Genomic DNA, 15,577 nt, shown 5'->3' on the forward strand with positions numbered 1-15,577 from the left:
TCTTTTCACTGTGTATTGCCCTTCTGTAGTGGCAATGTATTGCTCAAAATGCTAGTGCCACAGAAAGGCAAACTCAGACCATTTTCTAGAGCAGAGCCATACATTAGATCTGCATGTTTAATGCAGTAGCACTCAGTTTATCCATAACTGCTAAGCTCTCTTTTCAATCAGAAGTCACAAGGAAGTGATTTTACTCAGGTCTGAAAATATAGGGGTTTTTTGTCCACAAATAGGTGACAAAGTAGCATAAAAAGCTATCCATAGATGTCAATAAACTTCTGAAAATAAAACAAAGCTTTTATTGATATAGTATATCATGCCTATAACCCTAAGCAACATCTGGGTTCCAAAATATAAACAATTACAGACCCTGATCTTTTCATAATTCAAGTTCCCTCCAACTCTAAGGATGTTACAGATGTTGCAAATGACTGGGTGTTCAATACTGAGAAGCGTCAGTAAGCAACAGCAAGAAACAGCAGAACAGAATTTAAATTGTGTCTACCAGAACTAGAAATTAGCAAATAATTCATTGCTTATTATTTTTTACTGGTTCTTTTGTGCTCACAGGGTGACCATGAGCTCCGAGCAGTTTTGTTGATTTAAGCCTTCACTGAAAATACTCAATTTCTTTATTTTACAGTGTGACACACAATATTTCACTTAAAGAGAGCAGTTATAGGTAGAACAGGAACCTCGTAAATGAATAACTTCTACTCCCCCTTTGTGTGTGATAGACAGTGGTTAGCGGCATCTGCCAAGGTAAGGCAGCACATCCCCATTGAATCTCAGCTTGATGAAAGACAGACAAAATTGTCAAAAACCATGTCTTGGTCTGGAAAGACAGGTGTCTGCTAAGGAAGGCAGGAGCCTCCCCTAAAATGGAAAATGCAAGCCCCCTCCCTCTGAATTGCCATAAAATTTAAATTAAAGCGGGCTCTCAGGCAAAAAAATATGGGAGCAGGAATAACAGTTCTTTATTAGGGAAGAAAATAAGAAGATAAACTAAACAGTGCATTAAACTAAAACAACACTAACAGAGTCAGAACACAACCTGACACCCTGTTGGTCAGGGTGTTGTTAGCAGTCCAATTGGAATTGTGTCTGCAGTCTTCCTGGAGTGTCAGGTATGGTTCTGTTGGAGCAGGGATCCTGTAGAAAGGGTGTAGTCTTCCTGTGATGATCCAGTGGAAGAGGCAGCTGTTCCTCTGGGAAATCCAGTGGAGAAACTGTGCTGGTGTTCCAGAATCTCAGATTATATCCAGGTAGGAATGCTTGGCTCCTCCCTCTGGGCAGAGCGTCTCACAATGGGATGTGATAGTTCTTATCAGTCATGCAGTGACATTCAATAGCCTGTTATCAGCAGATGTCTCCCTGGAGGGAGGATAGGTTGTGGAAGAGATAAGGAAAACTGGCCACTTAACAGAAGACAACTGCCATACAGATGGCAAATAGAATACAATTTGCTTGGCAATCCAGGACAAACCAGAACTCCTTTCACTCATCAACAAACAAGTGGACATCAGGACATGGCATCCTATCTCTCTCTTATTGGAAAAACATGGAGAAACAGTGGGAAAAACATCATCCGTACATCCCCATCTGGGAGTAGCATTGCTCCCTGTGGTTTCCGTGTAGCTGCTGCAGAAAGGCAGAGGCAGATGACAAAGTATATGTCTTTTAAAAAGTTTTACCCTCTCTGCATAAACTGAGATAGTTTCAAATTTAGAGGTCTTTTGGAAGAATGTTCCTCTTTACTTTCTGCTTTATAAAACCAGGAAAAAAATAGGAGAAAAAATAAGAGAGGAGCTCTTTTACACATCCATCCTTCTCATTTCCTTGTAGCAGAGCTTGTGTTGCTGGGTTCAGGGTCATGTTTCAGCTGCCTTGTCCCAAACTTTGCCCATGTCTAGGCCACAAATCATGATAAGACCCAGAAGTGAAATGTCTCCCTCACCCTACACCCCCATTTCCTTGGGAAATAAAGCTAAGGCGATTCAGGTCAGAAGGGAGAATGGTGCAGTCTGGTATTTCCTGAGTCTGCATATCAGAGCAGAGCAAAGGTCTGCAGGGCATATCAGCAGGCTTACCCACCTCACAGATGTGTTACTTACATTGGTTATGCTGAAACTAGTTCCTTCTTCTATAATGTATTTTCAGTGATGAGTGTGTGTGTATGTCTTCCTTGGTCTGTGTGATTGTTGGTTTTATATAATTTTATTGGAATTAAAGAAACAATGAAAGAACAAAAAAAAAATCATTAAGTAATCCCAGAGTCCAAGACAAAGCTAAAAAAGTCAAAACCTACCATGAAATAGGCGATTTCCACTGTATGGAAGCACATACTGGACAAATTAATGTCCTGTGAAAGTCATCTTTAGGTACCTGAGGTAGATCTCTTTAATTTTAATGACTTGGCATGATATGACTTGCTATTGCTTCTGTTAACATTTATTGTAATTCATCTACTAAAGAGAGCAATAAAAAGTCAACAGATATGTGAAAGAAGCGCCAGAGAATCATTTTAATTGAAGGAGCCAGACTAAATAGTGTGCCTTTCCTTATCAGTGCTTCTGTTACATTTGAGTTATGTTTCTACATTTCCATTTAAATTTTATCCAAAATTTTGTGGATTTTTAGAGGAAGGCAAATTATCCCTGGCATTGTTTAGCAGAGCAACAGCAGCTTTCAGGTATATATATAAAGCTTTCTGCACATAAAGGATTCAAGTTTTGAACCAGAAAAAAACCCTTTCTTTTTTTTTCTGCAATGTATCTATGTTTTTTCCACATCTGTATCACATTAATCACATTTTTAATATAAATCCCTGCAAAAAGGAGACTTTATCATAAAATACTGTAATTGACCTTTATTTAAAAAAAAAAAGAAAAAAACATCTGCTAAAGGTTAAATCAGTGCATTACACCAGCAAAATTGATTTTTAGGAGTGGTTCCTAGAAGAGCATTTACTATACCTCTATAGAAATTTCATCTGCAGAGCTCAAAGCTCAATGCCAGCCTTTAGTTTGCCTTACATCACACCAGTGAAATGTGTGCCTCCTCTTGTGTTCCAGATGAGCAGTGAGGCTGCAGGTCTGTGACAGTCCAAGGCAGTAAAAAATGCAGGGTTTATGGTCCTGCCTGTTTCTCTGGATCCACTCCTCATTTACAGTCCATGGCTTGTCCCTGCTCTGGCTCAGATCTGATCTGCACTAACCTGGGTCAAGGACCTGACCCGTCAGAATCAGATCAGTGGAGCACCAGTGCCACACTGAGGAAGGAGCTGAACTGCAGTGAGAGTGGCCAGGATCAGCCTGAGCAATTACACAGTTACCACTCCAATCTGCTCTTTTCCTCTTGTACTAGAGAAAAAAAATAAAATCAAACATCACCATATTAAAAAATTGTAAGTTTTTTTCCTAACCTTTTAGCAGGTGAATAATCATCTATATCACACTAATAAAAAGAATGTCATGATACCTCCCATTTGCTTTTCATAATCCACATCCTTCTTTCTCATACCCTGCTATCATACTTGTGAGGAGCTCCATCTAAACACCTGCTTATTTTCTTGGGGTCACATGCCTAATCTGTTCTAGCTTTGTAGGCATTTTTGAGTAGGAACGTTTTTATTATATATTATTATAGAACTTACCACAAAAAGCCCTTGTTCAGGATTAGAGAAGTTGATAAAACAAGTGATAAATCATCATAATCATGCAGAAGAGAAATAACTACACTGATCATGATGGTAACACCCCCTTCTTTATCCTGCTATTGCTGAAGTCAACAGCAGAGCTGCATTGACATCAGATGGTGTGACATTAAGCCTTACAGCATTATTATTCCATCTGATTTTGACAAATTTTTTATAAAATTTGTCCAGCATAAAGAAAAACCTTAACTTTACAGTAGTACACAGGCTGGGTTGACAATGATTCAGATGTAAGTATATCCACAGGGTGAATATAAGGTCAGTGTTTGTGTTTATACCCTTTTTTGTCCCCCAAGACTGCTAAGGTGATGCAGACATTATGCTTGCCCTTAGATTGATATATCTGTTAATCTCAGAACTCCCATCAAGATTAGTTTTATTATCTAAGTGAACAGTAATTTAGAAGAAATAGCATTTTATTGAACTTCTGCTTAAATCCAGACAACTTCAGAGAAAGGCAGTCTGCCTTGGCACGACGTGACTTGAGAGCTGAAACTGCAAATTCCTCAGAAACTGGCACCTACCTTCATCTCTGTTACACTCAAAGCCACACTGAAGTTTATATGAAACTCAAATGAAATTACTGAGTTTTTTTTAAAAAGTAGCTGTAATGAAAAATCTTAAATATAATTTTTAAGTGGTTATTTAATACAAAATCATGACATCAACATCTGTGTATACAGAGGTTCTATTTAATTTTCATTAATTAAGGAAATCAAATTATAATTCAAATATCATTTGACACTAGTAATTTCTTTTTATTATGTGATTTCTATTAGATTGGTAGGCTAGTATTTCATGCAAAGACTGCAGGCTGCTCCGTTCCAGCTGCTTACACTGGAGCCCCCACTGGATGGCAGTCACATGCAGCTTTGGAAAGAATTCAGCATGATGCTTGAACATACAGACCTCTAAAGAAACCCTAGGCTGAGTGTCTCTAAAAAAAAATGGTTTCTTTTATCAGGTAATTCTAATTTAGTACAAAGATATGCAATAAAAGCAAGTGGACAGAAATCTCCCTATTCCCTCAGTCGCTGTTCCCTAGACCCACTTGTGGTACATCATTTCATTCCAGGTGCCAGGATTAGAGAAAGGCATGCTCAAAGCTGTGGAAAGCAATGCAGGTGTCCCCTGACAAGAGACGCCAGAGCTGGCAGCAGAGCAGGAGCTGGCTCTACCACTGATCAGAAATGTTTGCCAAAAAAAATTGGTATCAACAGCTTTTAAATAGAGATTTATTTTAACTAGGAATCAGAACAACCCAAAACTTCAGACAGTCATTAAAACAATCCACAGCTGAACCCACTGGGATATCTTTCCTTGACTTCAACGAGATGTGAAAAATGTATGTGAGTGGCTAGATTCAAGGTTTTATGCAGTATAAGAGATCTGTTTAAACAAGTAAACCTCAGCAGCAAAGTGTCTGTTCCTGTTAGAGCCTGCGGTGTAACACATCATTACTCTCATGTTGCAATCCCTTTTGCCTCTGTACGAGGATGAATCCCTTGGGACTTCAGCTCTGCTATGCTGAAATCTCAGGGGAAGGTGGGGTCACTGGAAGGATTCTGGGTTGTTTTTTTTAATCTGGCCAACGTTGCTGGTAACTAATCTGCTCCAAGATGGGGAAAGAGAGGGCCTTTCCAAATCCTGAGCACTACCTGAACACAAAGGGAGTCTTATCATGCCACGGCTGGCAGGATTTGATATTCTCTAATTGTCCATGTAAATGGTCACAGTGGTTCATCATGAAAACTGACTTTTCATTTTAATGCATATCCTGCAGACACAGCCCATGTACACAGGTAGAGGCTGCCTCCACATTTGGCAGGGGTGACTTTTTTATTACTTGTTACTACTCATTTGTTACTCTGACATTGGACACATGGCTACTGCTTTAGGACATCCAGCATACTTCAATAAATGGATTATAGACATAGATTGGTATTTAATTAATTTATTCATATTTTGTCTGATTAATGATGATCTGATCAACACCGCAGCCTAGAGTCCAGATCACAATAAAAATAAATATTTTAAAATTGCTCCAGACTGATTTTGAAAAAGAAAGAACCCAAATGTTGATGATACTGACAGATACCAATGTAAGTAGTGGCATGCCCAATTATTTTATCAGAGTTACTTCAGCATATTTTAAGTCATGTTAATAAAGAGAAAACCTAGAAAATTAATCCTGTGTAGGTATTGAAAAAAATTCCACTGCAGGCAAAGTTACATGAGGTTAACCTCTTGACATATGAGAGGATGGAGAATCAGTATTTTGTGGATTAGTTTTCACCAATCTTCACCTGATACACCTCTCTAAAGTCTACACTTTTCATTTAATAACCTTAAGGGTAAATACCATGACAGATCTAAGCCATTTCTGTTTTTATCCTGAAATAACAAGAGAATTTTTTATATGCCTGCAATTCCCATTGAAAATGCATCTGGCACTTGCAATGTTGGATGCTGGGACATTTCCATCAGGAAAACCAATAGTAAGCACTCAAGTGCAGTCTCTGTTTATTAGAGCCTGAGGTGGTTGAGGTTGAGAACTTTTTATTATTTTAACCTTTTGTATTCACTTGACTACACTCTTTCCAAAATAACTCTTTTCAATTTGAATTTATATAATTCTAATTTCAGGTAAAATATGTATTTCTGCTCTTTATTAAAAATCTAAGGAAAACTGTTCACAATACTCTGAACAAACTGAAACTCCTTATTTTCTAAGATGGAACTATGTTTTTCCATGTAATTATCTCAAAATAATCAGTGTGAATACTAGTTATGATAGATTAAAAATAATTTCTGAACTCTTACTGAAGACTTACTAGACCTCTCTTGCCATCTGCAGAGACATTTTTTCCTGTGTCCTATGTATATACACTTTTCTTCTTGGGATTTTATGGGGAATTATAAGAAAGACAGGACTCCTCCAATTGTTAGAGTTTTTTGAGATGGTTGCCTCTGCAGATTCATGACACCAGCAGCCTTTACAACTACCTGAGCTCATGGTGTTCCAGGGTATCAGGGGATTCGGCCCTTCAGTTCTGTGCTACCTGCCATTCATTTACGTTTAACCACTGAACTGAGCATTTGCAGTATCATTAAAACAAAGCAATCCACAATACTTACATTTTGAAATTAGAAATATGGCAAAAAGATATGTGAATATATTGCATGCCCCATAGAGTTGACATTTCCTGAGAATTACCTTTGCAGTCTATTGTACCCTGCAAAGTCTTAAATCACATATATGAGTTTCTATCCTGTTTTGTGCCAAGGCAAGGCCAGAATAAAATAAACTATTAGTGCTCTGTCCTCTTTAAGCCTGTGTAATAAACATGTAAATCTGAGAAAATAAATAACAACAGTAAAGATAAAAATTCATTCCAATTACCTTTATGAAATGTGAAATCAAAACTCCACTGAGCTATATTAAACTATGTTAATAGCACTATTACCAAGCATAGGCAATTCATTTTATTACTCTCTTTCTTCACACTTTTCTGTTAAATAGCTAAAAACCAGGGGGAAATATGCTAATGTAATGTGATTGCTGTGCCATATCAGGGACAATATGCATTTCCTATAGATTAAACTATTTAGCTAAGTTGATTACTCTTGAATTTATTTAGGTTTCAGTAGGTGTCATCACAATCAGATTGAACAACATTCTCAACAAGAAAGTAAGAAGCATGAAGTGCAAAAAAAGAATGCCTTATTAATTTATGACTTTTCTGAGAGAAAAGAAGAATGCCCAACACCTGAATTAGTCTCAAATTCCCAGCTATGTAAATCTAGCTTCAGCAGTAACATAGTCTCAAATGGAAATCTATTTCTATGGAAAGAAAAAGGTGTTTTATTATTGATGCTGTTGTTATATTTAGCAATTGAAGAGCACATAAGTAAAAATTGATGTGATTCTACAGAAATCAGAACAAAAATATATTCAGTATAAGTATTCTCCAGGCCTTGGGAACTGTGGAGGTGGCAGATATGGAAGGAAGGGTATTTACTATTGTTTTCCCTGTTTGAAAATGAGAGTGCATTGGACAGTTATAAGAGACGGCATAAACTCCATAAAGTAGACCTGATTGATCAGAACTGTAATAAGCAGATCAGTTCAAAATACTCATCATTTCTTTTCTCTTTCTCCAGCTTGATCACTATCCTCCAACAAGTTATAGCCTGCCAGCCACATCTGACATTCAGTTCAATTCCCCAAAGGCACTATTCCTAGGAAAAGTCATAGGTAAGATTTCATTTTATACCTGGGACAATGATGTATGTGTAGCAGGATGCTTGATGGACACGTGGTACAAGTGGTGATACTGGAGTTATGCCTAAAGGAGGGGTTATGTTCACCCTGTCATAGAGGCTGATGAGGACACAAATAAATAATTTTCTGCCATGGATTTGGAAAAAAAAAAAAGGTACGAGCAACGAGACCCTTGTAACATTGTCTTTGTGAGGTTTCATTACCCACTCGGTGTCAGATGAAGGCAATCCAAGGAAATCACTGAGACCACTGCTTCTACCAGGAGACACTGAAGTTATTTTAAATATTATAATTCGCTGTGAAGTTACTGTGTGCCTTGTATAATGTCTTTATCCATGCAGACTGCCTCCTTATCCTAGAGCATCCTCTGGCAAACCATCATTATCTCCCACTAACATCCACCTACAAGGTCTTTTGGAGTCTGTAACACCTGCAGCAACACCCATCTGGACATTTTCTATCCCTTTTATGGATTTCATGGTTATTTCCAGTGCAGCAGCTTCCTGGCCAGCTCCCCAGATGAACTTAAGGGGAAATAAAGATGCCTTGGCCTCACTTTTAGACCGTCCTTCATTCCATTGTTTAATTTTTCTGCTACTGGCTTCTTACATGAATTTCCAGGGTTACTCACTTCAAGAAGCAATTCTTCCCAACATTTACAGTTTGTAAGGAGGGCTTTTTCCCTTTTCCAGAGATAAAGGGGAATTAATATTATTTCCTCTAAGTGCTTTATACAGAGATATGGTTGCTTGAACTCAGTGAAGAGCTTAATCCAGAAAATCGCAAACTTTTCTTTGTTAAGTAGTTAGGGCATTGATCTGTGAGCCCTCTGCGCTGTTTTTTGAAGTGGTGAAGAAATTGACCACATAGCTAATGGGATTCTTTGTAGACACATTTTTCCATTTGTTTTGTTTTTAAAATTTAATATGCAGAACTTACGTGAAATAGGAAATGAAAAACCTTTAAAATGACTGGCTATCAGGAAAACCGTGAACTATTTTCTAGTACTTTCCAAGTCAGTTCTGTTGGTAGCACAAAAGACAATGCAGTCTGATTTTGGACAGTCTCTGGAATCCAGGTACCTTACTGCATTTAATTTGGGCACCTGGACTGGAGCTGATGGTCTGATTCAATTTTTAAATAGCATGGATTATATTAGTCCTTTGGGAATATGATATTATTTTGCTTCTTCCTCTCTGCTTGCTAATGTCTTTGCAGATAAAGCATTTTATTAAGAAGAAAAAGGTGTCACTACTAAAGAAACAAACAGGAAAACAAAAAAAAAATTTACTCTTTCTACCAAAGAAAAATTGGGTTTCACTGCAAAGAGATGGATTTCCTGGCATAAATGGTTGTGCAACTGACCATGTCTGTTGATGAGCTTTACTGTGCAGCTCTCAGGGTCATGTTGAATGAGGGGAGACCTCAGCTAAAAGGGTTACCCAAGTACACCAGTTTGAAGGGCAAAGCAGACGTAGAATTCAGTATCTTCAAAGGCTCTAGCTGTCACCTCATACTGACAAGACATATTTTAGTGGTCTAGAGGGATTAGAACCAACTGAGGATCTGGATACATAGATCAAGTTGCAATTTGTGCCCATATGCAATTACATTCTCCAAATGGGCAATATGGGAGCAACCTCCCATTTCACTGCTGCTCTGGTATCACTTGCATTCAGTTTCTGTTGTTCCCATATGATGCAATTCTTATTTGTCAGCAAAAATGAATGCAAGGCCCTACTTTTAAAGACAGATGGGTTTTTGAAGAGCACTCTGGAACAATCTTACTGGGAAACTGGTCTTCTGTCTGTCTTATTTCCATTTTTATTGGGGTTATTTGCATAGGAGCAGCCGCTTCTGCACCACCTGTTCTTGCTGTGATAGAGAGTTCATCTGCTCCCCGTCAGAAATGATCCCTTGTCCAACACCTCCCACAATGCAACACCTCTCTCTGCTCTAGGTGTTACAACAATATGGATGATTAACAATGTTATTTGGAAAATTGTAACTGCTCAGAATATTTTCTGTAAAGCAGGAAGGTCACATCAGAACAACAGCAAAATGTTTGAGTTGCAATCAGGGAGGGGAGAACTTTTCTTCTTTAAGTTGTGATGCTTTCTGTTTCCTTGAAACACTGTTTTAAAAAATGCATTTTTTCACTGGCTTGAAAAATACCAATATAAAATAATTGTAGTCTTTTGTAAAACTGGAGGTGAAGGCGCTTAGTATATAATTCTTACCTAGGTAAAATGGATTACGATTTAAGGTGTGAAATAAAGCTGAAACACACAACAAATGAAAAATCCTATTTTACATGTGTGTGTAGTAACAAAAATAATAACACTAGAGAAATGCAGGATTTCACAAAAAATGATAGAAAGGTATTGTTAATGTTTCAAGGAAGTTCTTTAATCTGTTATTTAGGTGTATTTAGGCTTTGATGGCTGACAGACAAGGCGAGAGGGAAAACCAGGATATCTGAATGATAAGCTATGAAGACAAAAAAGTGAAAATTAGACAATGTGACAGGCATCTACATTTTTATGTAGGCTGCAACTTGCAGCTCATTACTGCAGTAGGATAAAGCAGAGGTTTGATTTTTTCCATTAAGTGTAGAGGGTTTGGATGCAACACCCAGCTTTGTCTTCACATCCTTTTTGGGAAATTACACCTGTATTCTCTTCGTCTGTACTTTATTATTAAAATTGGAACTTTTTTGGCATTTAATATGTATTTATAAGTAATTAGCTAGAGATAATTACACATGATTTTGTGAAAGTATCATTCTGGCGAACAGAAATAATTTGAGAGTTTATCTAACAGGATATATGATTGAGCACAGACACACCAAGCTCCGACAAGAGTTGCTCTTGAGAAAGTGACAGGAAAGTAAAGGAAATGTGCTTCTTGTCATCCTTTCCACCAACCACTCCAAATTAAATTGTCTCTTTTCAGAAATACTTAAATATCTACTTGGAAACAATTGACATAATACAAATCATCATCACGCAGATAATCATTTTCAGAACTGACAGCTGTCCCTGCAGCTCACCTCTGTGGGCTCCATTTCTGTCTCTGTCTCAATCTAGTGCTCTTCAGGGACTTCTAGTAACAGTAGCCAAAAGGGAAATACGTTTCAGGTCTGACTGCCTTCTTACAAAAGCAGATGCCATCACTCTACAGCTGAAGAGAGGTCCTAGAAATCAACCCACAGGCCTTGATTCTTTACACAAAAAGTAGTTGCCTTGAGAAGAAGTGGTAAAAGGTCAATTTCTGGATGTGGTGGGGTTTTCCTAATGTTAATGCAAAGATTTTTTTATTGTAACCTGATTGGACTTACTGGTTTTTTTTACTGGTGTTTGTGGTGAAAATTAAAATTGGTGAGGAGATATTTCTCTGGATTCATTGTGACATTCAGCATCTTGGACTGATGGGAGGTAAGACCAGCTTACATCTAGCCAAGTAGTTAGTTTCAAATGTGCAAAGGAGAGAACATAGAAATACTTCACAAAAAGGAGGAGATAAATGATATTTCTTCATGGCTTAGGTACAGTATAGAAAGAGAAACTGCTTTTTCTCTTTCATGGCATCTGTCTGCCAATAGATACTGAATAATAGGAGGCAAAAGTTCAGAATGCTTTGAATTTCCAGCAGTGAACAATGGTATTTATTCCAAGAGGTAAGAATTCTTTACTCCTAGATAAGATACTTTATTTTCTGTAGAAAGAGCTTGGCAGTTTGGTGCTTCAAGACTTGTAGCTGAAAAACACCAATGACCTGCAATGTAATTCATCCTACCAAAACCATCACACACTTTCAAAACCAGCTTCTGATCTCCATGCTTCCACACAACTGCAGAGTTTCATCACTTAGAGGGTTTGTTTCATGTCAAAGAATGAACATTTTCTCACTTTGAGAGCATTTGCCATCATTAAAAAGGGGGTACTGATAGCCTTGATGAAAAAAATTGTGAAGGATAAAGGCATAGTCATATTTAGTGCTCAGTTTGGGCATGCTTTTAGACATTGACATCATCTGATATGAAGTTATTGTTAATATATATATAAGATACCAGTTTAGAATTCGATCTCTATATTGTAGGGCGCTTTTTGTCAGCTTTTAAATTTATATCCTACATATCTTTGACATGTATCTACTACTACTTCATGATCATAATGCAGTAAACACCTCATTATATATGTTAGGAGTGTGGCATTCAGAGCTGCACAGCTTGAGCTCTGCTGCTCCCCTTCATTTTGCAGTGCCAGGAGACACTCTGAGTGCAGGGCAGCTCAGCCAACTTTCTCTGATAATGAGAAAAAAAACAGCTAGCATGCAGTGAATTCATCCACCAACTTACTTCAAAGTAACTGCCTGCTGCTTCATTTCTGAGCGCCAGCATTAACATTCAGTACTGTAATCTCACTGAGAATGCTTCTTGTCATATTGGGAGCCCTCCTGCTACAGCAGGTAGCAGTTGAATATTAAAGATGCGCTTTCCCCTGCATGAGTTATGTATGAATTTTCATACAAAAATATAACATCTGGACAATTCCTCTTCTCCTACTCATCCTGTATAATGCTATCAGTCTGGCTGAAAAACCTCTGGGATTAAATATTGCCTGTCTCTCTGATCTCAGGTCTGTCTGTCCATACTCACTCTTTGAAGTGTTTCTGGTAAAGGTGGAAATGTTCCACAGCTGTTCTGGTCAAAACTTGATCAAAATAAAAGTCATTTTTCTTTTCTTTCAGACCTCTGGTTTTGATCTGTCTGTTTTTTCTCTGAGAAATCTTAACCTACAAGCCATATTCAGAAAGGAACATTTCCATCTACAGGTCTCCCATCCAAGGGACATGATAAACACTTTGAATTGCCAATTTGACCCAAATAACTTCTGAGGCAGAAATTAGGGTAGCTCAAGTGAATTTTATCATTTGAGAACCAAAATGAAGAAGAGAAGCCAAGAATATGCATTGATGCCGTTCAGAATCCATGCAGCATCTTCTTTCAATTTTTCAGAATATTGCAGGATTCATCTGCTGTAGCTCCAGAGAGGCAGAAGGTACACCCCAGACAAAGTGGATTAAATTGGATGTTTAGAAAATCTCAGTTGTCATGAGTATAGCCAGCTTTGCTCTTCTAAAATTTAGCTGGAGTCATTTCCTCCCACAAACTTCTCACTCTCACCCTTCAGGTGTTTCTTCACCTCTCAGCTCCTCTCTCATATTTTGTAGTGGCAGCTGCCTTTTCATTTCCTATTGCACTATTCTCTGTGAAAAGGCTTCACTGATTCCCAGTCTTCAAATCTTCCATGGGCATTCAACAGCTCCAGAAGGTCACCTTTTATTCTCCTGGTCTTCTAGCACTCCTACCAGCCTCTAACAGGATGCAGGAGTCTCCTAAATTCCTAAATTGTAAAGTTGTTTCCCTTGTGCTTTAACATGTCGCAGAAAATTGATTCATATAGATCACTCTACAGGATCTTGCTGAGAAAATTATCCCATTGTTTTACAGTTCTCTCCAAAGTATTCATCTACTGGCTCTGAAAAATAAAAATTTTTAAAAAAGGGAAAAAATAAAAGGAGATTGTAAAGCAATTTCATTTGGTTAATGCCATTTTAAACAGAGTATTTGCACAAGCCTTATCTGGCGTTCAAAACAATGATAACACTATTTAAAAGCAATGGAATATAATGAAAAATTTAACTCCAGTAATTAGACTGACCTTTTCCTAGCTTCTGTATTTTTTAAGGTGGCATATCTTGGTTATACAATGTTTCCCTACCACAGGAAGACAGGAATTATATTGCCTGTACTGTGTAATATCTAATACTAATTTATTTTAAATGCAGCTGCTTTCAAGGCTCAAAGAAAGGAACTGAACATGACAGGGGCATCAATAAAACCTACCACTGGCCCCATAAAATTCTAATGGCATAGGCAGCAAAATCAAAGAGCTCAGAGCACCTTCAAGGCTTATAAATCTTTAAAAAAAAAAGTGTTACACAGTCTGAAAAAGCCCAAGGTGTTCCTGAAGCTGAAAGTATAGCATCCTATAATTTTCCTCCAAGTATATTCAAAGGAAAAATCAAAAATTAGAATAGAAGAAACCAAAGATTACAGACACAACTGACAAAAAATTGTCTGTAATAAGCCAAGGCACAAGTCTTAAAATTTTGTATTACTTTACCTAGCTTGGGCAACCTCTGCCCATAGTTCCATATATAAAACATTCAAAAATAATGTGAATATGCACTGATGATGTAATCAGAAATAGCTGCAGAAATAGCATTCTGGCCATATTATTTTTGCTGAAGGCGCAGATTATATACATGCCATTCCTTGTAGGAACAGCTACAGAAATTATGTCTAATTCAAAACTCACTCATTGTTTGACAGTTAAAAAAAAAGCTCAGGTTTTATCTGACACTTGTTTCACTTAACGAAAAATCACAACAAAGCAACACTTAGCCTGACCAAAATATTGCAGACGTTGTCAGACAGAAAGGGAGGTGACTCATTTCCCATGTTTTAGAAGATCACTGGGATCCAGTCCCTTTCCCTCAAGAGCCGTGCTAGTTTTCACTCCCACCAGTGATAATTTGAAAGTGCCTGTGTCCTCTGATCCGCAGTGGCCTCTTATACCAGAAGCACCAGAGATTTTCTGCAACCTGGAGAAAGTTTGCTCAGGTTGCTGGAGAACCTGGGAAGAGCAAGGGATGTGGGATTTTCTGGAGTATGAATTAGATAGGAATTTCATGGTGTGTGCTACTCTGCCTTAGGCCTGGACAGCTTTCATTCTCTCAGAGAAGCCTGGGCCTGCTCACGTGGTTTTGAGCTGTCCAGCTCTTTAAGATGAAATTTATCTCTGTTTAAAGGCTCAACACAATCTTCACACTACTAAACTCTGCTTAAGTAGACTGGATATAGAATGTAAAGTAAGTTTATATTCTGCTGCTGCTCTTTGCAGAAGGAAAAAATTCCTGTTCTACATGAGCATGTTCCAGACATAGTAAAATAAACATGTTTCTCAAACAATATTAAGTCATGAATAAAAGTGAAGATAAGATAATCTTTCTTTAGGACCTTTATACAGAAGTATAAATTCATAGATTAAATTATTCATGGTGAATAATTTGTTTAATTCCCACTATCACAAAAAGAAAGGTAAGTATATAAACTATGGAAAGACACTTCAGCAATTTCCCGTTTAACCAGACCTTTGGCTGTAGGCTTTGCATTTCTTTTAAAATAAATGCTTTCACTGTTTAAATTACAGAGCCAAAACCTGGCTGATGTCTTAATTTCAAGTGTTTCTGCTCAGCAAATTTTAAAGCTATATATATATATACTCTCTAAATAAGTCCTTTAGGATAGGTACAGTAATGCATTCTCCATCTGCATATTTCAGGGAACACTTAAAACACTATTAGTTGTCATGGAGAAGGAACTCATTTGGAAGACTATGTGATTCCCAAAGGCTGCAGCTACATCCATGCTGTAAATAAAAACAGGCACTGTGGTTGTATCAGTGATCTTGCTTTAAAACTTGTTAAGCCAATAGAGTTGACACCAT

At 37.6% G+C, this 15,577-nt stretch overlaps 1 protein-coding gene across 1 annotated transcript in view; it reads left to right on the top strand.

The window, feature by feature from the left end:
* The window catches only part of CNTNAP2 (contactin associated protein like 2), a 1,021,786-nt gene that overhangs the window by 948,800 nt on the left and 57,409 nt on the right, over positions 1-15,577 (top strand). Inside the window, exon 21 of the mRNA XM_005424150.2 lies at positions 7,880-7,973. Within this exon, the coding sequence (XP_005424207.1) occupies positions 7,880-7,973 (94 nt within the window). The remainder of the gene's footprint in view (positions 1-7,879; positions 7,974-15,577) is intronic.

The sequence above is a fragment of the Geospiza fortis genome, unplaced genomic scaffold (assembly GCF_000277835.1).
Source record: "Geospiza fortis unplaced genomic scaffold, GeoFor_1.0 scaffold120, whole genome shotgun sequence".
NCBI classification, from domain to species: Eukaryota; Metazoa; Chordata; class Aves; order Passeriformes; family Thraupidae; genus Geospiza; species Geospiza fortis.